Genomic DNA, 24,406 nt, shown 5'->3' with positions numbered 1-24,406 from the left:
AGCAATACCTTTCTTTTTCCTTTGCCAGATCAAAGAGAATGGAAACCCTTATCTCCTGAGATCCTGATCTCCATCATAGACTTGTAACATGTGTCAGAAAGTACCTTTTCTCTGAAGTTCTCTGTGAAGCCTCACACAGAGAACATCTTATTGCATAGGAAAGTCAGTTGTGAATTACATGTCTGGGGGAAACATAGGTTTCCAATTAAAATGCTCAGCTGTGATTCTAAGGCTCTCAGTTGTGGTTCCAGCTCTGCTGTGAACTCGTGTTAGCTCAGTCAAGTCATTTCCTCCCTGTTGCCTCAGGTCCTCACCTGAGAAAGGAAAAGCCTCTTTGTCTCATGGAAGTTGATGGGTGAATCTGTTACTGTCAGAGTGACCACAAACATTTCAGTGTTCGGGGGAGCAAGTAAACATCTTGTACAGACAGATGGTGAGAACCTCTGAGAAGGAGCAGCTGCCTCAGAGCACAGACCCTGGCTGCTAGCCAGTACCAAGTGCCCGTTTGCCAGGATATTTTGTTTCCCTGAGAGGCCGAAGACATACAAGACATCTAGAGGAGGTGGCTGAGCCAAGGAGGAAAGAAGGTGTAATAGCAAGCAAGCAAGAAGTGTTATGGGTGACCTGAGACTGCTACTGAGAACCCAACAGGAGTTTTGGAAGACAAACGATTCGGGGCATTTATCCTTGGTGTACATCCTGCAGAAACCGTCGCTAACCAAAGATGATGCGTGGTACTTACTGAGTTCGTTCTTCCTGTATCTGCTAAGGACAAGCTTGTAAGAAATAAAGCTGTAGTAGGCATCTATCGTGACTCACATTGCATAACCCCCCAGTTCCCAAATACGACAGCTAAGACTCACCACTGCAGAAGTGTCCAGCTGGGCAGAGCTGACAGTCTGTTGACTGCCATTTGCCACTGTCAGGGTTAAAGCTTCCAGGGCTGCATGGGATTGGGGATTCAGAGCCTTCAGGACAATAGAAGCCAGGGGGGCAGCGCTTATGATCTGGCTGCATGGATCCAAGATCACAGAAATACCCAGCGTAACATGCTCCTGCAAGAAAGAAAAGCTTTGGGATTAGGTTTAAGCAACAACAAAACACCAAAAATTCCAAACTGGGAGACAAAAAAAGATGATTAGATGCAAGCAATACACACCAGAAACACTGGCCAGACCTTCTCCTTGGCAGAACTTCCCCCCAGGGCAGGGCAGACAGGCATTACGGTAAAACGCCCCAGAGTGAATTAAAAACGTGCCAGTGGGACATGGCTCTGGCTTGCTGCTACCTGGTGGGCAGTAATGGCCTGCTGGGCAGAAGCTGCCTGTCTCATCCTTAACAGGATTGGGTATACGTGCCTTTGAAGTGCAGTAATACCCAGGCAAACAAGGACCACTTGGGGATGACAGTCCTAAAGAAAAGGAGCATGAAGTCAAATAAGCCAATGGCATTACATAAATCACAGCTTCCAAACTAAACAAACCAGACAAGCCTGGTCAGTATGATGATTTCAGAGTTTACTGGCCTGTGACTAGCTCTGTTACTTAAAAGCTCGATCTACAGTCTCCGTATTTACTTACACAACTGAGTACCAGACAGCTAAAGGCCTGAACAGCTCTCTGGATCACCTTTACAGAAGAGGCTGACCAGTACCAGTCTCACCACCAAGTGACAACTGAGAACGAATGAGTCCTAGAACCCAAGCTGCTTGGCTTTTGGTTTCATAATCTTTGCTAAAACAAAACCACCTCGCTCTGACTCTTTAATTAAACTTACAGAAGATACTTTGCAAAAACCTTGAAAACAATCACAAAGAATCTCTGTTCAAGAGGTCCCAGAGATCAGTACAAACACTACTTAAAAGTCAAATGAACTGCATGAAGAAGAACACTTCACACATTGGTGGGACTTTTTGATTCTCCCAGATACAATCTTAGACTGGTTTGTATTTAATCCATATGTGATTCCTACCTGAACTAGCACAAAACGTGCCCCCAGGACAAGGTCTGCATTCCCTGGGATTTCCCAGTCCAGTTTGGTTGCTGTAGGTGCCCTCTGGGCACGGGTACTGATTGGCAGCTTTTGTTCCTGACAGGCAGTAATAGCCTGCTGGACATTCGATTGGTGTGACCACTCCATGTGTGAAGTTCCCTTGGAGATCACCTGGGTGGTCTTTTAGGGCACAGAACCTACAAAAAAAAAAACCCAAAACCCAACACACACCCCACAAAAAAACAACCAAAAAACCAACAAACTTAAGTCTTGCCTCAGTCCATGCTCTCCCTCTGTTCTGCCAGAGACTAAGAAACTTTTTCTGCACAACGCTGACAGTCTAAGACTACACAATAAAAGGAAACAAATGGAGAGCTAAGATACAACCTGTCTTGACAGACTATTTTGTCCATCTCAGCAGACAGACCTACCAGGATGCATTTTCTACAACACTTGGGTTACAGTACAGAAAGTGACATAACAAAGGGAAAAGTGATAGGAAAACAGAAACAAGAAAACCAGCCTTGTGCATCAAAGGATACAACACACAGAGCAGCCTAAGGCAGAAGAAAATACAGGTTTACTCCTAAGGAAAGCAACAAGAGGATGGAGCACATCCATTTCACTTACATTCCTGCTGGGCATGTTTCACACTGGCTTTTACCAGCCTGGTCCTGATATTTTCCAGAGGGACAGGGCATGGGCTCCGGGCTGCCAGTGGGGCAATAGTGACCCACAGGACACAAGTAGTCTAGAAGCAAAAAAAAAAAAATACACTTGCAATGTCACTGCTCTGCTTATGTCCTGAACAGCTGTACAGTGCCATTAGAGGAAGCATCACCACAAACCTAGAATTGGAATATTTAGTAAGACAACAGCTTTAGAAAGAATCCCCACTCTCCAGCTCCCAGTTTTGTTAAAACCATTGCTGAGCCCAGGTTTGAGCCATGGAGGCCCGCGCGCTGCACTCTGAACACCAACTTCATGTACCACCGAGTGCTAGGCTTTTAACTGAAGGGCCATGCAGATGCATTGCCGTTAAGGGCTTTCAGAAAGCTGGAGGGGCTGCAGCCCCTGCACTGCCACACGGCTCACTAACGTCCTTTTCACAGAGCCACCTGCATGTTTTCAGGACATCAGGATCCAAGTTACACTTACCTCTACCTCACCCTTATGAAAGGAAGAACAGACAACTGCACATAACCTCTCGCCCACCAGCTCTTTCTAACAAAGTTGAGAATATCACAAGGAAAAAACTCCTCTTTGGATGTTTTTTCAGCTTGATTATTTGCCTTGGTAAAGTCCCCTGTTTTTTCTACTACATTTACACACAATTACCCCCTCCTTAACCTGTCTTAAGTGCAATAATTTTTGTAAAACATTTTAAAATCTAAATAGCTAGCTATTCCTAAACGTAACTTCAAACTGTAAGTAAAGTCAGATTTTAAGATCATCTTGCCACTGCAAATCCTGTGGGTATAGAACGATCCCAAAGATTTCCTACCTGAATGCTGGCCTGACACAGAACCCTCTGGGCAAAACCATCCTTCTTTACACAAGCCCTCCGGGGAGCTCTGACCCCGCTGAGAACAAAACCACCCTGGGAAGCAGGCCTGGCAATCCTGTGCTGACTGGCCACCACGATGTGCCAAAAAGGAGCCTGAAAATAAAAAGCCACCAAAAGCACATTCTCACATCATCCTAGACTCTGCTGGAAGTGGCTATGGAGAGCAGCACAAGCTGCTCACATAGTAACTTCCTCGCTAAACTAGCCCCAGCTACCTCTTACAGAAGATGCCAAAAGGATGCGGGCTAGGAAGGGATTCAGGAGCGCAGTCCCCAGCACTCCCTTAGAAGAGCAGATGACAGTTGTCCTGTAAGAGGGGTCTGTCAGAGGTTGGTCCTCAGTGCCAGCTGAGGTGAATTCCTATTTATTTCTGGTCTGGACTGAGCAGTGCAATTACTTGTCTAAAGTAACTACGGATTTAATCCGGGAAAGAAACAAATATTCCCGTCTTTCTCACAACTTAATCCTTTATCTCACTAATAGTGATGTTAGAGGACAGCTCTCACTGTGCAGAGAGGACGGCAGAGGCTCTTGCACGCGCTTGGCTGTGCGACCTCTCCTTCAGGAGGGCTCAGCAAAGAGCTTCCCCCGCCAGCAGCTGTGCAGCAGCATGTAGGCACCGACCCGGCTCCAGGGGCAATTCTGCAATTACCGACCGAATGCACATTTAGGACTGATGTTTCCAATACAACAGCACTGGATTAGAGGCTGAGCTTTCGTGCTGACAGCAGCTGTCCCTTCGGGAACATAAAGGCACGCTTCAGCACAAAGTAACAAGGGGCTGCAGAACTATGGCACAGACTCAGACAAGCTCAGCAGTGCACTGGGAAGTCAAACAACAACATGCAGCAGCTGCCATCAAACCTACCTGGGGGGCATGGAGATGGAGAGTAACTCCCTGCAGGGCAAAAATGGCCTCGAGGACAAACGTTCCCCACTGCTCCATCCACTGGGTTTGGGAGTGTGGAGCCCCCCATGCAGTAGAAGCCGGCTTCGCAGGGACCCGATGGAGCTGCAAGCTCTGCAGTTGCACAGTACGAACCTGATGCGGGGGGCAGAAGCAAGGCTGTCATTTAAGAGACACCAGAACCAGTCACAGCAAAAGACTGGGATTGCCTACCGATTTTGGCAAAAGGGAAAAAGAGTACATATGTACCAAAAATCAACTCAACACAACTAAGGAAGAAAGACTCTTCTCCTACCTGGAGTGCAGGGAAGAGGAAGAAACGAACCAGCAGGACAAAAGGTTCCTGCTTGGCACAACCCAAGAGATCCAAAAGCTGGAACTGCCGTGCCTGTTAACGGAAAAGACACAGACTGAATTAAACCACAAGAACTGAAAGCACTCTGTCTTATCTAAAAAGCTCAGGAAGAACAGAACTAGAGCAAGGAATTAAGGAAAATAAAAAAGGAAAGTAAGCCATCCTGAACCTGGCTGGGTCCTTAGGTGACTCTGTCTGGGTCTGAGAAGGTGACACCACCTTCTCAATAATAATCATCATCATGCTTTACTGTTCCACTTCATACCAGAGTAATTTCCAGGAAACACTGGTTTGCTTGATGTAGATCCAGGTGGACAAAACCACCCAGGCGCACACAGTCCATCTGGTCTTGCTAGGCCTGGCTTGGAACAGACCCTTCCAGGAGGACACAGCTGGCACTTGGAAGCAGCCCAGATATTTAAAGCTTCACTGTAGGTTCCAGGGGGACAAGGATACTGTGTGGCAAATTCTGTATTCCTGGGGCAATAGTGACCTAGGAAAGAAGGCAGCTTTCATAAAGGTTAACCCATGCCGGTAATAGCCTAGGAAGAATACCCGGCCTGCACATACAGCACTCTCTTCATCTCTTTCTGAGCAGGACTGATCCCAGGCTGTGACGGTGGGCCCATCTTTGCAATTTATCACTGCTCTGCAATAGCTACATCACACTAGCTGCATAAAATGAAGCTGATCAGGGCTGATGATTAGCAGTAGTTGTAATAGCATGCAGTTTTTTAAAGAGAAGATCTTAAAGTGTGTGATAAAGGTCTCCTGTCAAAACTGTTTGCTCTAATTACCATTTTCCACATTCAGACACAAACTGAATCTCAGAGAGCTTAAGTGCTTTGACCACGGGTCACTGATGGGTCCAGCCTCATGCAACCCAGCCGAATGACAAATCTACTCCAAATAGCTGTAGGGGCATCTGCTAATCCCTTAAACAAGACTTCCCAGGATGAGCAGGTAGGTGCAATCAGACCCACCTGCAGGGCAATCCGTGTAGTTTGTGGAGACACCTGTGCAGTAAAAGCCTTCTGGGCACTCCAAACACTGTGCCATACTCCATGACGGACTATAACTCCCTGGAGGGCACGGCTGGGCTCTGCTGCTCCCCACCACGCAGTAATGTCCAGGTGGACACGGTCCTCCACTGACTGCCGTCTTTGAAGAAAAACACCATAATTACAGTCTACAAACTCAGAGGGTGGCCTTGCAAAAATATCTACATCAGATTCCGATGGTGAAGAGAACTAGACTAGTATGAAACCCTACGTTCATCATTCAGTCTTTTAAGGCTGCACACCTATCTTCTTCCAAAATAAGGAATCAGAATTCTGCCCATAACAAATTTGCTGGGCTGGCTATTTGGAAGATGGCACCACCCTTTCATCATCTGTAGTCCGCAGAGAGCTGTGGCATAAAACCAGTGTCTTGTTATCATCTTTGAAAATTCTTACTGTATTTTGCCTAGGCCGTGGGCTGACAGATGCAGTATTCTAACTGAACTTGTGCACTCCTAACCTCTGTAATTTTAATCTGACATGGCATTCCACTCTACTTTGCAGCATCAATATGCAAAGATAGAGCTATTCTTGGTCACCTCTCAGATGTAAAAGCTGAAGGAAGGCCAGGTGTATTTTGCTGCCTTTAGCCTCTTTCACTATCATTAATCCAGATGCACCTGACAGAGAAGATAATGTGGTATGGGAGAGTTTAATGCAGGGGAAAAGAACTAAAGTGACCTTATGGTCTTCTGTTTTACAATTTTTACATTATTTACACCCCAAGCACAGCTTACCCTGGGAGGTTTAGGAGAAATGGTTCCTCCACTACAGTAGAATCCCGCCTCACATAATCCAGTTGGAGACACAAGTCCAGTCCCATTGCAGAAATACCCTTAAAATTAAGGGGCACCACAAAATGACCATAAAGGTATTGGTCACGTAAGACAGACAACAGCAAGTACATAGTGATAAATAATAATCACTGAAACATCATGTTTGATGTCACCCACATCTATTACCCAAATCCTTGTACTTAGAATTGCTGCAAGTACAGAGCTTACATGCCTGAACAAACAGCACTCCTTGTATCACCTCAAAAGTACCAAAGCATCTAGGGAAAGGGTGGAAAGGGAAGCTCACAGTGCAGAGGCTTGCACTTCACTGCGAGTATCCCCTTACACGGGAAAGTGGCAGATTTAGTCTCTCTATGCTCTGCCTAACATCTCTCTCCAACAAAGCAGTTGTTTGTCATTGTCTGCTACAGAACCACAAAGTTTCTCAGGAGCCCTAGAAATGCTGGTGTCTGGCTAGAATCTTGCTAATCCTTTCTTTCAGTATTGTACCTGCATCACATAGGAGACAGTCCTCGATCCCAGTATTCCCAGTTGAGTTGCTGTAATAACCACGAGGACACGGCTGTGGAAAGGCAGAGCCCACAGGACAGTAAGTTCCCTTCGGGCATGCGTTCCCCAGAAGACCGTCTGTAGGTGTTGGACTAGAAACACCTCTGCTGCAGTAGAATCCAGCCAAACAGGGTCCTGTAACATGTGACTGCCCCGCAAGTGCACAGTAGTGCCCTGAGAAAGCGATGCAATGCCATTAGTACTGGCAGAAAAAAAATCCAGAAAGATACTTGAGAGCAAGCTACATACTGACACAATTCATCCACTGAACCACTGAAGCTCAAGGGCATTCAATACACATTTTCATATATTCTCCTGTCACCATTATTTGCTGTTTACCTGGGTCACAAAGGGTGCAGTGAGACATCAGGCTGCTTCCAGTCTGTGGGTTGTAAGTCCCCTTAGGACATGGGAACTGAGTTGCAGAAGCAGTACCAGTAGGGCAGTAGTGGCCAGTTGAACATTGATTCTCCGAAAAGGAAGAAGAATTTCTGGGGCAGAAGAACCTGGTCCAAAGAGAGATTTAAAAAAACAAAAGTGGGGGAAGGAAAAAAAAAAAAAAAAAGACATTTCCTAGCAATATTCTATCCACAAGTACTTGAATAATAACAGTGGGGCTAGCTAGGCTAACGTGGCTGCTGCACTGTGCTGTATTGACCACAGAAGAAACCTGCTTATGCATATTACTACATTCTCAGTTGTTTCCTCATATGCCAAATTGATAGCATAATTGCAAAAGCCACAGAGACATAATTTTCTTAACTTGAGTCATAACACATCCAGGCTGTGATTCATCAACTTGTAAAAGTTAATCAAGGTCAAATCCAGTCAGTAATTGGAGAGGAATCCCCCAAGGAAAAGGCAGGCTCAGCATCAGGTGATACGCAAGATCCTCTTTCCCTTCCATGGGCCTATGCCAGCCTGTTGCCAAGGGAACCATCTACTACTTCAGACACGGAAAAAAGTTTATGGTGCCAATGGTTTCCTTGCTCTGAAGAGCCTTCTGATCTAAATTCCTTTCCAGTGTAGTTGTAACCTGGTTTAGGGCTTTGCCCGGTTCCCTAATCAACTGTACAGCGTTGCTAAACAGAGCTTAATAGTTGCTCTGCTTCCTCACAGAGACAAGTGCTTTACAGTGGTAAAATAAATGTTTTTCCCACCACATATTCCTCCATGATGACTGAATAAACAATTATTTCCAACAGTCCCTTAGTCATACATATAATGCTAAGCTGTCACAACTCTTACCCTGCAGGACAGGGGAGGCAGCTGCCTTGCCTTTGTGAAGGGTTATAGGACCCTGCCGGACAAGCAATTGGAAGAGCTGTGCCCTTGGGACAGAAATAGCCTGGAAAAAAAAAAACAAACACACACACACACACACATCAGAATCGGCGGTCTTTGGAAAATCAAAGACAGACATTTAAGTGTGACCTTAACTCACCCTGGGGACACGGCTGTGCCTTCTCACCAGACACACAGTATTCACCTTCTGGGCAAGCATGGCACTTCTCTCCATGAGTGTGTGGCATGTAGGAGCCAGGGGGGCATGGAGCTGGACTCCTGGATCCAAGAGGACAAAAGTGACTCACTGGACACGGAGCTCCTGAGAGGCCATCAGTGGGGTTTGGGGTCTGGGCCCTAGTGACACAGTAGTACCTGCAGCCGTGAATACAGGAACAATCTCTCTTTATTTCAAAAGGGTAAAGAAAACCCCTTGTAGAACACCTCTTCTTTACAACGGCGTACATAAATGCATTCGCTTTTCTACTTACCCTGGGCTGCATGGTCCTGAAGGGGCCCTCTGCCCGGAGCTATTGCAGTAATATCCCCCAGGACAAGGCTGGCATTCCTGCAAACGCCCACTGCCTTCGCTGCCAGACCATGTGCCAGGAGGGCACGGTGATGGAAGTGGTGCACCTGGCAAAATCAGTTGCACCAGAGTGAGGGAAATGCCACCTCATGCTTTCTACAAATTAAGAAAAATGATGCTTTAGCAAAGCATACCTTCAGGACAATAATGACCAGGAGGACAAGGAAGTCCTGATTCTCCGTCTTGAGGGTTTCTTACTTGGGCACCGCTTTTGCACCAAAATCCCTCAGCACAATCTCCTGGAAAACAGAATAACATATACAAACCCCATGGATATATTAAAATAATAGGCAGGTAGATGCAAGTTTCAGAATACAGACTGAAATAATCATTTGCTATGCCATCGTGCAGAGCCACTGCCAGTCTACAAATTAGTGATGTAATGGTCATCAAGCAGAGGAGCTGATTGTAACCGTAAGGAGTGCAGAATCAGCAGCAGATGCCAGACTGACAGTTCCTAGATAGGAAAGCACTTTACTGAGCTTTGACTGAGCACTGCCTCCATATTGGGCAACTACTTAAGCACACATTTCTCTTTAGGCACATATTCAACACATCCTTAAGTGAAGCCTGAAACATTAAGAAATTTATGAAGTGCTTTGCAAAAGAGTGACAACAAAATCATCAACACCAATGTGAAAAAAACAATCTTGAAAAAAAACTAGAGAGAGATCATTGCTGCGTATTTTGTCCTCTCTTTCTCTGCTAAGCCTAATCACACGCGCATCACTTACGTGAAAGGATCAGTTCTTTGGGAACTAGGCTGAAAAAACCCTCTTAATTCTAAAAAGAATGCCAGACAGGTTTGACACTGGAAAACTGCCCACTGCATTTTCTGATGGGGTATCATACACAGAATTCTAGTTTCTGCAGTCCCTCTCTCACTTCTTGCTTATAAAGAAAGAATCTTTTTCTTTCTCAGGAAGTTCTTGAATGTAAAATGGGACAGTTCACCTTAGCTGAGACCAGAACCCTAGTCCTAACTCCCTGGCACTAGCCATCAGCCATTGACACAACTCTCTAGCAGTAGCACATATACTCAGAAGAACAGCAAACACACCTGTTGGGGCAGCAAGTCCAGAGAATCCACAGTATTTTCCTGGTGGGCATCTTTGACATTCCTTGACAGTTTTCAGTTTTTGCCTTGGTCCAAAGGTTCCTGCGGGACAGCTGTACTGAGTGCTCCTGTTTGTCCCTGGCGGGCAGTAAAAACCTTGAGGGCACGGGTAAAGGGTGAAATCAATAACTGGCCCTTGCTGGCTGTCACAGTAATAACCTGCAGTGAAAATATGGGAAAGAAAACTAAATGAGTCACTGAGAGACACTAGCTATTGAGGTGCTGCTCATTAGGAGAGAACAGGTTCTCCCAGGCTTACAAAGCACCTCACTGGCCAATCAAAAAATTAATCTATTGCTGACTTAAATTACTATTGATCTGAATCATAGTCTTGCTGGGACAAATACACATCAAAGCTTTCTACTTGCTGCACTCTTTAGAAGGAAATTTACCACCCAGTGGTCCCCGGAACACAGAGTAAAACTTACAGGTAGCACAGGAAGACACTTAGGGACACAGCACTCATCTCTAGTTCCTTTCAGTTACTGAAACTCTTCAAATAAAGGTTTCCCCTTTCCAGTATTTTAATTGTTTCGAATACACAGACATTACTATTTCTGCTTTCACATCTGAATTATTTGCTTTAACCTCTAAGGTTTTTTTCACACAGAAATTTGTTCTCCAGCCAAGAGAATGAAACCATTGAAAATGAAGCCAGGCATGAAGACTCTAAACTTTCATCCATAGGAAGGCTCAAGAGTCAATAATGAGCAGTCATCTCTTGTAAGAAAGATGCACAGAACAACATTTGGATATTGTGAAAATGTAACTCCTATTTTCTGGGTGCCTGTGCAGTCTACAGCACCCCTCTGACTCCTGCCAGATCTCCCAGCAAGTGAACGGCTTTTCCACCTTTGGCTTTTCCACTCTAAAACAGTGACTCACAGGAAGACACTTATTCTGAACCTAATACACACAAACACATGCTCCTTTGAGCACATCCCCAGAGACTTTGCAATCTGCAATGCAGTGCAGTTTATTCATGACTTACCCTCCCAGCACTCTCCGGTTGGGGCACTGAGGCCAGGTACCTCACAATAGAAGCCCGAGGGGCAAGGCTGGCACTCTGAAAGCATTTTCCTCCCTGGGAGGCTGGAAAAGGTGCCAGCTGGGCAGAGCTTGGGCACTGCTGCTGCTGCAGCTGTGAGAACAGGAGCAAGACAGAAATGAAAAATGAATGAAATTGCTGCATTCAGGGTTGGATGGATGCACAGCAGCATGGAAACAGCATCACTAAAGTCTTATTTTTCACTCATAGATCAAACAGCGTCGCATGGCAGAGGACAGGCATTACTAGCTTCATTTTACCAAGGGAAACAGAGGTGAAGCCAATTACATTCTAAAGACAGATGAGTTGAGGCATCAAGACCAATATGTCACCACTTTCAAAGAACAGGCCAGGGGAAGAACAGAAGAATCTGGGACTTTGGGCACTGTGGTCAGACCCTAACAAGTTAACCACCATGCTCTCAAAATCTCCCATTGATTTTTCGGATATTTTATGACGTGAAATTTTCAGTATTTGAGATATTATGTGACATGGTATTTTTAGTCCCGATTGATGCTGGATACTTACTGCAGTAAGTCCCCACAGGGCAGATATTCCCAGTCACACCATCCGTTGGTTTAGGCAGAGCTGCTCCACCTTTACAGTAAAACCCAGCGGTACATTCCCCACTGGGGACAGACAGACCTGGAAGACAGAGAAGATAACAGCACTCGAAGCACTAAGGGAGAAAAGCAGGAAAAACAACCGCCCCCAGCCTCCCTCTAGGGTATGCCAAAGGCATCTTGCAAGCACTGCTACAGCTCTATGGAAGTATCAGGATAAAAAGAGCTCCTATTTAACACACTGAAAGAATACTGAAGGGACAGAAAAAGAGTAGGAGAAAATGAAGCAGCAGTCAGTATCTCAGCGTCTGCAGACAATACAGAGGAGTCTGACAGGAGACCCTGATTTTTCATACTGGTCCTCTGAAGAGTGGAACATGGCCACAGAGGCAAAGTGACTCATTCAAGGTCACACAGCAAATTCTGGGCAAACTCAGGTTTTTAGGGTCCTCTTAATGTGTTCTGAAATAGCAAACATTTCCTCGTCTATACAACACTTTTGGTTTCCTCCCCTCACAACAGATCACTCCTTTTCTCCAAAGACAGTAACCTGAGGCATTGCAGTAAAACCCTGGAGGGCAAGGAAGAGGCTCTGGGCTTCCTTTGGGGCAATAGAAACCAGCTACGCACTTCCCTCCAGTGGCAGTGGCTGGACAGAGGCAGTTGGCATTGGTGTAGTTATCCAGATCAAAAGGCCGTGAGGTCCAAGCAGCTGAGATGCAAAACCAACCTGAGAACAGAAAACATGACTGAGAAGCTCCAGCAATAACAGAGCCCCAGAAATTATCACGAATAAACCAGCTGGGATGGCTTTGCCTGTCACGTCTGCATGGCACAACTGCAAGCACACAGAATATGGGGCAGGTTAACACCACCAAAGTTTAACACCATCATGGCATAATTTTCCATGCAGTAGTATGTTCTATGATGCTTCTATATAATACCACAAAGATGATAAGAGATCTTGCATCTTTAAGTTCCATACTTTTGCTTTACTCTCACAAGGCTCAATTCAGCTGCCTAAGCAGGTTCAGAACGGCAGATGCAGAGATGACTGCTTGTGACTACCAGACGCATGAAATCTGGGCCCACCTGAATGAGCAGATGGAAGTCAGGTGGATGCCCAGGGTGTCTTCAATCTTACTAGCATCTAGTTACGAACTACAGTTAGGCAAGTGAATCAAGCAAGCAGGCTGGAAAGGCTATGATAAAAGGTGCAGGATATAAGCATCAGCCTCCCAAACGTACTGCTCCCAAGTGCTGTGCAATACGACAGCCAAATGACCCAGACTCACCTGCATCACACTCCCCGGAGGCAGCTGTCAAGTTCTCCTTCCCACAGTAGTGCCCAGGTGGACAGGGCAGGCAGCTATCCAAGCTCTGTGTCATGGGGTCAGGGTTATAGTAGCCCCGGGGGCAGGGAAACTGGGTAGCAAACCTGGTTCCTTTGGAATAAAGAGAGCAAGAATCCTTCATGAACTATAAATATCTTGGCTATTAATCCTGCAGTATCGATTCACGCCACCACTGCCAGTTTATCTCATTGCTGGTCTACACAGTGCACAGCTTGCCCTTCATGGCCAAGGCAGGCGCTGGGCACTGCTCAGCTTGCTCGTGAGGGGGTTAAGCAACAGCCATACCTATGGTTTAAAGAAATGTTGTTGGGTTGTTTTTTATTTTTCTGTGAAGAACCAGATTGACACTTAAACCTTTTGTTCACAGAGATAATCTCTTGCATTGAAGAAGGATGTTTTAGCCTGGCCAATGTATCGACTTGTCCCACATCTCACCTTTGGGGCAGTAGAAGCCAGCTGGGCAAGGATTCATACTGTAGCTGGTGGTATTTGCTGGGCAATAGTAGCCTGCAGCACAAGGAAAGCATGCAGCTTGTCTGGTGAGGTTGTTGTAAGTCCCTGCAAGGCAGGGTAAGGGAAAGCTGGTTCCTTCAGGACAGAAGTGGCTCACAGGACAAGGGCCTCCTTTCTCCCACATACCTAGGACAGAGAAAGGAGACACACCAATAAAGGGCGCTAACACCCTGCTGAGGAGGATCTTGCCTCCTCTGGGATCCCAGGAGAGATCAAGAGGATGTACAATGCTAGCTAGAATGACCACCATATCCCAGCTTTGAAGTTACTCAATGTTGTGTCACCATGTCTCTTCTGTCCTTGCTTCACTGGCAAAGCCACAGCAAACCATACTTAACAGATCAGCTTTCTAAACACTCTGCTTCACACACACCATGAATTCTGGAAAATATGGAATTGTCTGCTGGGGACTTGGAATTCTTCCCTGGAAATTTTTATTTCCAAGACACAATAAAATGACAAGGAGAATCGGGCTATATCCATTACAGGCACACACCTGTAACTTTCGTAGTATCTCCTTTGATAACACAGATCGGTGAGCCAACTGCTGCTTCGTCTTTGGCATGTATACATTGGTACAAATACCTCAAAATTAATGCAGGGGCAAGAATACTGGGGGAAAAGGTGACATTTTTTAAAGCTACTCTTTGCCCAAGCCCCTAATTATGTGACACAGCAGACGAAGATACTGACGTTCAGCCGGTGCAGCTCACCGGGTGGTGATGGCGAGGAAGCTCCAGACAGGCAGTAGTACCCAGCTGAGCAGGGTCCCGAGGGTGCTGTGAGGCCGGCAGAGCTGCAGTAATAGCCAGATGGACACACTGTGCAGCTGGAGTCCTGCCAGTTGTAGAGCCTGGTGAGGGACATAAGCAGGCTGTTTGCTGGCAAGTGTGCAAATCCAGCAGGTAGACTGTTGATGCCTACACCTCTGGCCAAGGGAAAACCACCATGAAGCCTTTATGATCAATGCAAAGATGTGTCTAACGAGCCTTACTGAGCTGCGCTCTGTTGCTTAAAGGATTAAGGGAGAGACCAAAAAGAAAAGGAAAATAAAAATTAACATCAGCAAAACCAAGAACCAGCTTACCTATCTGAGTAAGTGCCCACAGGGCATTGCTGTGGGATACTCGTGCCAGTGGGGCAGAAGTGTCCAGGTGGGCATGGGCCACCAGTGCTCGTGTTTGTGGCTCCATTAGGGTTTGGGACACTTGCTCCTACACGAAGAAGATAGACCAAAGGTAAGATACGGGTTGCTATTTATAGGCAGGCCTGTCCCCCATGCCTAAAGAAACATTTCCATACTTGACAGAAGAGAGCAGCTGATTGTTACTTACTACAATAAAGCAAAAAAATCTACAGTGGAATGGAATAATTAAAAGCAAGTACCATAAGAGAACAGAAACATTTGGATGGTTTGCCTTTTTACTTTATTTCACCGTAGACCTGCTGCTCTAAAAGCTGGTGTGTTAGGAAGGAAGGAGACTATGACCACATGTTATACAATGAATTCTAAGCCCCTATGAGAATGTGAGATTTAACTACAGCTCATAAAATCCTGCTTTAGCACATATCATCAATCTCTAACGTATAGGCAGGAAAAGTGATACCCAGAAGAGAACAGCTCACAGGAGTTCCCAATGCTGCAACTAGGACTAAAAGTGATCCCAGACGCCCGTCTCTCACACTAAACCCAGAACCATTTGTTCATTGAACAGGCCAGTAGGTACAGAAACTATTTTATTTATGTGAGAATATTGGGAGCATCTATGGAGTTCAAAGACCTGTCACCCACATAGCAAACTATGGATTCAGAGAGAGTTGACTGCTGTTTCAGAGCAGTCTCCAGGCCTACACGCTAGTTGGAAAATAGAAAGTTAGAAACAAAAAAGATGTCCTGTTTTTAATGAAAGCTCCCCTTCCACTGGCATGGCAAACAACACTCGCAGTTATCTGTTGGCGTTTCCTTTAAACTGAAATGCATCTAAAAGGTATCTTAAATTTGGACTTGATCTTGGTAAAACATTCATGGCAACTGCCTGGCAGAGAACGCAGGAATTGGTGAAGACCTGAAAGAAATCTTGAGGAAGGCATAAACTGCCAAATTAGAACAGTCAAAACCAGAGAGCTAGGCCTCCATAAAATATGTATTTGTCTGTTTTTTCGGCTCCTGCAGGTGGCTCTCATGTCAGACTTCTCTGGATAATTTCAAGGACATAGTAACTTACTTAAAAGAAAACGAAATGTTGGGATCCTTATTAAATCACCTAAACTCACATCCCATGCTTCTGCGACACGTATCAAATGCTAATCCTCAGCAGCACGGTTGCAGCGTGCAGCACAGAGAAAACTCAGTGCTACTGAATACGGTGTGGAAGGACTGAACGAAGTTGCTACTACCTTCCTAACATCCTTTGTCCTTCCAAATACAAACCTTTATTTTAAGCCAACAGTGGCTGAAAGCTGCCAGGAAACTTGCTCACAACAGTCAAGTTCCTATGGTAGCAACTTGCGGGAGTCTACTACTTCTAGTTTTTCCTAAGTCTTACTCCTCAGAAAGAAAGTATTTAGAGAAACTTCTGATGTGACTGAGTACAACCTTATCACATAGCTTCATTGCTCAGGACTATCTTGGCACTCTGCTATAAAAGCCAGGGAGAGATTGCACAGAGAATGTATAAAACCCAGCCCCTGAAGGGCCACAGCTTCCTACTTTTTTACTTCCCTTTTTGCCCTGTGAACGCTAAATTCAATACCTGCTGTGCAGAAGAACCCTGGCCAGCAGGGACCACTTGGAGAGGATAATCCCCATTCTCCACAGAACATTCCTGGAGGGAAAAAAAAGAGTATTAGCAAACTGGGAGAAAAAACAGGAGAACTGCTGTGCTGTATACACTGATTGGAAGGCAAAGGGGAAAACTTTGAGACAGCCTCAGCATCAGCACAACTGGGACAAAACCACATTCCAACTCAGATCATGCTCCTCTGGAAAACCCCGAGTGTCAACCAAACTCTTCTTCAAGAGCCTCAAAAAACCTCTGTCGCTCAATGGGGGACACCATCAGCAGGTCAAGGAACCTCCTTTGTGTGTTTTTATGTTTGCATTTCTTAGAGGTGAGATACCCATCAGTGAATCAGGAAAATACATGTGCAGGAGATCACCCTCGTAGACGCTGCCCTACATGGTCAACCAGAGTCCTCGGTCACTTCCTCACCTGCAGGACACTGCTGACACCTCTCAGCCAGGCTGAGTCCATAGGAGGGGTTGTAAGTCCCAGGAGGACAAGGATAAAAACTGATTCCAGTTTTCTGAGGGCAATAGAAGCCAGGAGGACAGCGACGTCTTAGTCCTTTTGAACAGTAAAACCCAGCAGGACAAGGAAAGCATTTGTCTTGACCTGTGAAGGAAATACCCAAACTGAAAGGAACCACGTAACGAAGCAGAAGAAAAATACCACGTGCACAACCTCCCTCTGGATGCTTGGTCACTTAAAGAAACAGAAATTGAAATGCAGTTCCTCTGCAAGCCCTCCTGCAGTAACTGGCCTTCAAACAAGTACCTTCCCCCCAAAGTGTTTGATTCAGCAAGCTTCTCCACTCCACTCTACCAGCCCCAGAGTGCCAGTAACCGCCACGTCTCGCCATTAGGCGGCAGGCAGAACCGCAAGGACATCTGCTTAACTGCTTACTCGCTTTCTGTGCACTGAGTGTCACTGTTCCCATCCTAATAGACCGGCTGCTGCAGGGTGAAATATATTTCTCGTGTTGACACGAGGAAAAAAAGCCCAAACACCCCCACCACTCCCAAACCCCTTTCTCTGCCTCACCTCCCAAACACCGAATGCTCGTAACAGCCAGCAGCTATCGACATTCTTGGAGACAGGCAAAAAATAGGATCTGTGTTTCTGCCTCTTCCAAGTCACACTGAAGTTGTAAAGATCCAGTTCCTGACCTGTTGCATTACTGTATTCTCCGCTGGGGCAGGGAGAAGGTGCTGCTGAGCCTGCAGGGCAGAAGTGTCCTCGAGGACAGAGATCTCCAGTGATACCATCCTCTGGCTTTGCAGTCTTTGCTCTTCCTGTGCAGTAATAGCCTTAAAGCAGAAAGCATTTGAGTCCTGTCTCCCAGTCAAAACCAAATTAATTTCTAAGCAGCTAAAGAAGTTCTGGCTTTGTCTCACCTTGTGCACAAAGTCCTACAGGAGCATCCTGGCCAGACATATTGCAAAAAAACCCAGGGGCACAAGGCAGACACCAAGTTGCATCCTGGGCTCCTCTCTGTCCATTCCAGGTGCCAGCAGGGCACGGCATCTCTTTAGGGTGTGTTGTGCCAGCAGGGCAATAATGTCCTTGTGGACAAAGATCTCCAAATGCAAACCCTATCTGAAGCGAGGAAAATAAAAATAAAATTACTATGGTTTATGAAAGCTTTTGTAGTGTCAAAAGGTCTGAAGCAATGCAAGATATTCAGTACTCACAGGTGAGGAGGTGCTGGAACCTAGAACGCAGTAATATCCTGGCTGGCAATGTCCTTCTGGCTCAGTCAGACCAGCCGTGCTGCAGTACATGCCTGCTGGGCAGGGCTTGCATGAACCTGCCCTGACTACATCTGCGTAAGTTCCCTACACAAAGGGAGAGAACCAGTGAATGCCCCCTGCCGAGGGACTGGAAGCCTGCTGAAAAGAACTACTCGAAAGACAAGTTCGTATTTGATTCTTACCGCTGGACATGGAAGGGGCAAGGAACTTCCAGCCAAGCAAAAATGCCCTTTGGGACAATCCTGGGGTGCAGCCAGGCCTGGCTCATTGCAGAACGTACCCTCTGGGCAGTCCCTACAAAGAGACTGACCATGGCCCTGAAGAGGGAACATAGGAAAAACTTGACAGATGTGGTGTATTACTTACTGCTCACCATGTATATAAATAAACTGTGCAGGTTCTACGGACTACCGGAGATTCCCTGCTACAAAATAAACACCCTGAAGCAAAGAACTGCCATCCAAATGCAACAGATTTGTGGTACCTGAATAGCACCTTGCACCACTAAATCAATGGCAGGCACAGCCCTGACCTAATACAGCAGTAAGGCACGTGCTAATTCACCCATGCTAGGCTAGAGACTCCTCAGCCCACTTCTATATTTTCACTGTGCAAGAAAACTTAAGAAAAACTGCTACGTGAACTACAGACAACAGTGCTGGACTGATGGATCTGATGTCCCAGCCCAAACCTTTTTAGTCCTACACAGAGCTCTTCTGTCGCAGGGTAAAAACAAAGGAGGCGGCGAACCCAACTTAGGAGAGAACTCCAGTTCCCCTTTTTTTTTAAGCTGACCACTTGAAAATGCCTCATGAATTTCTATTCACATGCTTTACAGTTTCCAAGGGCTCTTATAACCCCACAAGTTGACTACACAGAGTATACGAACATACTTACAGGTTGGAAGCTTCCAGGAGGACATGGCTCTGGCTTGAAAGCTCCTGTTAGGGAATAATGCCCCTCCATCACCACTTGCTGAAGAGCACTTTTGGCACCTCCTGTACAGAAGTAGCCAGGTTCACACGGTCCCGAGGGAGCTTGGTTATTTGTCCCATCGCAATACAGGCTGCGTGGGGAAAACCAAAAGCCTTGGGTAGCAATAGTTCCTCTTGTCACTGGATAGCACACTCCAAAGACAAAAATCCCTGCAGTCTACCTGGAATCTTAAGAGACCTGGTTCCTGTTTGCTTAACAGGCCTTGAAAGGGAGTTGCAGAGGATACATATCACTTTTCACACATGCTTTTTAAAGACCATAACCTCTCAGATTCAGTAGCTTTAGCCTGGGAAGAACTCTCTCCTCTACAATCAAGGGGTGGCACCTGCATGTATTTCTGAATAAAGATCACACAAACACCCAAATGTTGGTTTTCTTCAAACATTCGCTGCAGCTTTGGGCTAAAAATATATACAAAGAAAGGAACTTCGGTGGCACCCTCCAGCTTCTGGACAGAACATGAATTTCAGAGTAGTCTCTTGCTCTGTTTTCCTGCCTACCTCTCCCAGGAAAAGTGTGAAGTAAAAAAAAAAAAAAAATAAATAGAGGGCTAGTTTTTTGAATTTGGATTCTCTCAGAGCTTTAGATTCTACCCCATGGAGATCTACGACTCCATTCCAGTTGGTCTCCTCCTTCACAGTAAAGCACAAAACCTACAAGTTTTGTGCCACTAAGCCCCAGATGATCCTGCATGCACTGTCTGTCAGCCCAGCATGAAGATACGGCCACTGAAAGTCAGACTGTCCCTCACTGGTCTTAACAAGCAGCACATACTCAACGCACACTCACGGAGAGGTGAAAGCCACCACAATCCATACCTTTTCTTTCAGAAGCAGGTGTGCAATTTTGGTGCCATTAAAAGGAATGCAACAGGGTGGTGAATTATATTATCTGGTAATACAGAAAGGACTACCCTATTAGCATTAATGAGATTGTTTAAGCAAGAGCAGCTAGGTCAAGCCGTCTTGCACTACAGACATAATGAGTCTTGACAAAAACTATTGAACAGAAAAAAAAATAGGGGGCAACCGAGACAGTTCAGATTCCTTATTGCATATCTACCGTTACCAGTACATGGAGAACATGGAGAACACAGGTAACGCCTTTGCACCAGAGCCCTCGGAACAGAGCGGACTCCTCTAAGAGGGCTGAAGGTAAGGATGGGCTACTGTGGCAACAGACTCGGAAGGCTGGGCAATCCCTTTGCGATGGGACAGAACTGAGCCATATTCTCCAAACGTGATACTCACCCAGGTGGGCAGTCCAAGCACTCCTGGAGGCTTCTCAACCCACTCACGTTGCTGTAAGTTCCTGGAGGACAGGGGATAGGTAAAGGAGAGCCAGGTGGGCAGTATGCCCCAGCAGGGCACACATCTCCTGTCACACCATCTGTGGGCAACTGAAATTGGAAAAGGCATCGCTCAAACAAAGGAGTAAACAGCGTTAAAATATTTAAAGCATCATACTGATTTGGGTCCACAAGGCAATAAAGAAAAGAAAAGAAAAACAGAGACTTAGCCTGTTGTACAAAGGCAATAACTACTTGAGGGAAATCTAGCAAACACAAAAAGAATAAATATGAATACCCTTTTTACAGTAGCAATCCCACTGCAATTCACACCCACTGAACTTTTCACCTAGCCATATTTTTCATTAAGGGGTGTAAGTGTTGAAAGGGAAAAATAACAATGTTGTTACAGTCCCTTTGAGGGCAGCAGGAGTGGTCCTCACACCATAAACTTGAGTGTGAGCAGTACAAAATTGTGACACAAACTCACTGGGTTAATACAAAGCACCGCAGTGGAAAAAAACCACCCCAGTGGAGCACAATTAGATAAGGAGGACAAAAACTTGCGTGACTTACTGCAGTCCAGGCGCTGCCCTGGCAGTAGAATCCAGCCTCACAGGGACCACTTGGCCCAGTCTGTCCTGGAGCAGCGCAGTAGAAACCACGGCCACAGGGGCTGCATTCCAGGGGTCCAGACAGCCCCTTCTTGTTACTGTACGTACCCTCTGAGCAGGGTTCAGGTTCAGAGCTGCCCATGACACAGTAAAAGCCCTGCAAAGCCAAGCCAGCTTAATATAGCATTTAAGGCCCTTCTATTAAATAGGGGCCCACGCGGCAGCTCCTTGGTTAGATAATCAAGAAGTAACAACTCACTGCTGGGCAAGGTTTGGGCTCTGACATGGCAGGAGAGTCACAGTAGTATCCAGGTGGACATGGTCTGCAAGCGTCTTCACCCTCAGCACTGGAATTATCCCAGAAAAAGCCTGGCATACAGGGGAAGGAGAGAGGAAATCCAGTCCCTGGAGGGCAGTTATAGCCGGGTGGGCAATCCCCCGTCTGGAATGCAAAATACACAGTCAGGCATGGCTTTGGTGTCGTCTTCTGAGAGAGGAAGAGGAATCTGTTACGATTCAACACAGGAAGATCCAAGCTTCATCTACAATTTGAATAACCTGGCATTTTTCTGGGGCAGATAAGAACAGAAGGAAGGGAATTCACAGTCTTATCAGTTAAATTCAGACCATGTAGGATAATTATTTTAGCTGAGTTTTTTGTTTTTTGGTTTTTTTTTTTAAAGTAAAATCTTGTCATGAAGACAGACCCTACATATTGCCTATACAGTTGTGAGGAAGATGCTCTTCTCCTGCACTTGGATAAGAGCTGCAACTGGGATAAGAGTTATCACCTTGCTCTTAAACAAAAGCATGTATTAATCCATGTGGAAGAGAGTCCAACTGGATTTTTTACTCTTAATAGAGGCTTCTTTTTTTAACAGCTATTAATATTTGAAGAGTTCACTCTTTCCAGAGACAAGGCAATCACAATGAAAGATCCTAAACCTCATTAGATGCAGACCAGCACCAATTCCCGACCTTTCTTAGCCTGCAATGACAGGCAAAGCAGAGACAGAAACAACCCTTAAGTTTGTTCCATAACAGTTGCAGCCATTGCAAAAAGAAAAAAAGTCAGGAGAACCTGGGGCTGTACTTACAGGGTGGGAAATTCCTGGAGGATCGATCCCATCTCTGTAGCAGTACTTCCGTGCAGGGCATGGTGAGCATTCATCAGCGCTGCTTAGACCCCTTTGCTCACCATAGGTCCCATTGGGGCAAGGCTGAGCGTGCAAGCCCTCGAAGCGAAACAGAAAAATGGCTCTTCAATGTACTAATATGGCTGCTGCATCCCACAAGGTAAGCACAGCAGCCAAAGCTGTGAAAATAATTCTTCCCAGTAACAGGGAATACTAGGAATCTAGCGTGAATGCTGAAAAGATGGTAAAAATAGAATGGGGACCCAATCCCCTGCATTGTATACGGCGTCTCAGGAAACGTTATCTCAAAATTATGAGCAGTTTTATGTAGGGCAAATACTGCTAAGATCTGTGAACACCAAAAAAGTACAGATATGTTAGGAAAGGCTCCCACAGCAAGACTAATCCCAGTGCAGACTGTAACTGTACAGCCAGCCTGAGGAGAGAACAATGAATCCCAAGGACCGAAGTGGATTTCACTTACAGTATCTCCGCGAGGACAGTAATATCCTCTTGGGCAGGCATTTGCACCGGCATCTGGAACAACCGCCTGTCCTTCTGGGCACAGGAGACCCGCTGGGCAAATCATGGCAAGGAGCATCATCTCCCGGCTGGTGTGCTCACTGGCACAGTAATGTCCAACAAGACATGGCAAGCAGGAGGCTGAGCCTTGGTCCTACAACACGAAAGGCACACGGGTCCACTTCTAGAGCACAAAAGAATCCTCGCGCATTTGGCAAGCTGCGTCGAGGCACAAAACAGAGGAAATGAATGCAACCAACCCTACAGCAGACCCTATCAGTAAACAAAACAGTCTACAGAAACATGGCCACTGAGCAAAGATGTTGCCCTTGAGAACTGATGACAAAATCCTGCTCTTCTAAAACATTCCCTGTTGTGCCCAGTAATACGACCAGAAACACAAAGATTTCCCTTCGAATATTCCACCCTACCCATGATCAACAACCCGCAGGCAATTCAGCACATTCACTCTGCAGGCAGGAAGGTCCATGCTGCACAAGTAAGAAGCAGGCCCTGTCACTGCCTGTGGATTACCCATGCAAAAGGTTCTGATCCTCAAAACAGTCAAACCGACACCCTTTGCCAGCCGGAGCAAAGGAAAAACAGATACATTCCCTCACCTTTCTTTGTTACGCTCAACTCCAAAGTGCAAAGAAGAAATAATCTAGGTCTATTTGCCATACATAGATCTCCATTCATCATTTATCTCATGTCCAACTTTATTAAAGGGTTCCAGTGATAACTACTAAGTTTGTGCAGAGATAGAAAACTGGCCTGGACAGAGATACTGGGGTCATTTGACAGGAGTGACAGGCTCATCTCCCATCATCAGGGAAACATGGCAATTATCACTAGAATTACTCATTACGGTTTTGGGGCAGATAAATAAGAAGCAGGCTTTAGCACCTGCTTGTGAGAATAGTTGTGCCATCACTGCTCCTTCAGTGGCTCCATCTTGTTGTTTTACCTTCCAAAACCAACTGATAATTTAACTTCATTGCAACCAAGTACTTCCTCTTGAGCAGGAACCAAATACAGGCTTTCTGCCAGGGTAAAATACATCGTGAAAACCCAAAGTATCTACCCAACCATCCACTGCCAGACACATGACAGATGTACTTAAGGTTGCTACTGCAAGATTCTGGACTGGGAATAACAGCAAGAGCAGAACTCAACACACGTGATACATACTTTCAGCATCACGTCTGGAACAGTTCCAAATCTGACTGCGTAGGAACACTCCCAGCAACTTCTCCACTAGTACTTTCACTCCTTACTCGTAGGGTCAGCACAGGTGTGGCCAGTATTGTTTAAAGCACTGCACACAATCACCCCAAATACTCAAGACTCATCATGTGAGGAGATGGGCTCATTCCAGTGACTCCTTTGAGGTACTCAAAGGCTCAGCCTCCCCCTGAAGCTCCTCTTTCTGCCAAAATCCAGTCCTTATGCTGAACAGATGCCAGGATAAAATTATTGCTGCTTACTGAGAAGTTGCCAGCACCACATGTCTGAGGAGTAACAGTGCCAAGCTCAGGGCAGTAATACCCTCCAGGACAAGGGATGCAGTCTGCAGCCACTTTTGCATCATGTTCCATGCGATAGGTGCCTCTACAGGA

The 24,406-nt window shown here is 46.0% G+C and overlaps 1 protein-coding gene across 1 annotated transcript in view; it reads right to left on the bottom strand.

The window, feature by feature from the left end:
- Nucleotides 1–24,406, bottom strand: part of LOC308054289 (uncharacterized protein) — a 73,669-nt gene that overhangs the window by 30,523 nt on the left and 18,740 nt on the right. The window contains exons 1-14 of the mRNA XM_080366834.1: nucleotides 8,673–24,406; nucleotides 8,477–8,576; nucleotides 7,568–7,734; nucleotides 7,169–7,402; nucleotides 6,620–6,717; nucleotides 5,805–5,982; nucleotides 5,087–5,314; nucleotides 4,762–4,854; nucleotides 4,428–4,601; nucleotides 3,497–3,652; nucleotides 2,623–2,743; nucleotides 1,972–2,189; nucleotides 1,160–1,411; nucleotides 864–1,055 (exon numbers count right to left, since the gene is read on the bottom strand). The exon at nucleotides 8,673–24,406 is cut by the window's right edge and continues 18,740 nt beyond it. Of these exons, the coding sequence (XP_080222960.1) occupies nucleotides 864–1,055; nucleotides 1,160–1,411; nucleotides 1,972–2,189; nucleotides 2,623–2,743; nucleotides 3,497–3,652; nucleotides 4,428–4,601; nucleotides 4,762–4,854; nucleotides 5,087–5,314; nucleotides 5,805–5,982; nucleotides 6,620–6,717; nucleotides 7,169–7,402; nucleotides 7,568–7,734; nucleotides 8,477–8,576; nucleotides 8,673–9,015 (2,554 nt within the window). The 5' untranslated portion in view covers nucleotides 9,016–24,406. The remainder of the gene's footprint in view (nucleotides 1–863; nucleotides 1,056–1,159; nucleotides 1,412–1,971; nucleotides 2,190–2,622; nucleotides 2,744–3,496; nucleotides 3,653–4,427; nucleotides 4,602–4,761; nucleotides 4,855–5,086; nucleotides 5,315–5,804; nucleotides 5,983–6,619; nucleotides 6,718–7,168; nucleotides 7,403–7,567; nucleotides 7,735–8,476; nucleotides 8,577–8,672) is intronic.

The sequence above is a fragment of the Falco punctatus genome, assembly GCF_963210335.1.
Source record: "Falco punctatus genome assembly, chromosome: 16".
Classification (NCBI taxonomy): domain Eukaryota; kingdom Metazoa; phylum Chordata; class Aves; order Falconiformes; family Falconidae; genus Falco; species Falco punctatus.
Note: the sequence above shows the minus strand (reverse complement) of the source record. Positions and strands in the feature narration are given on the sequence as shown.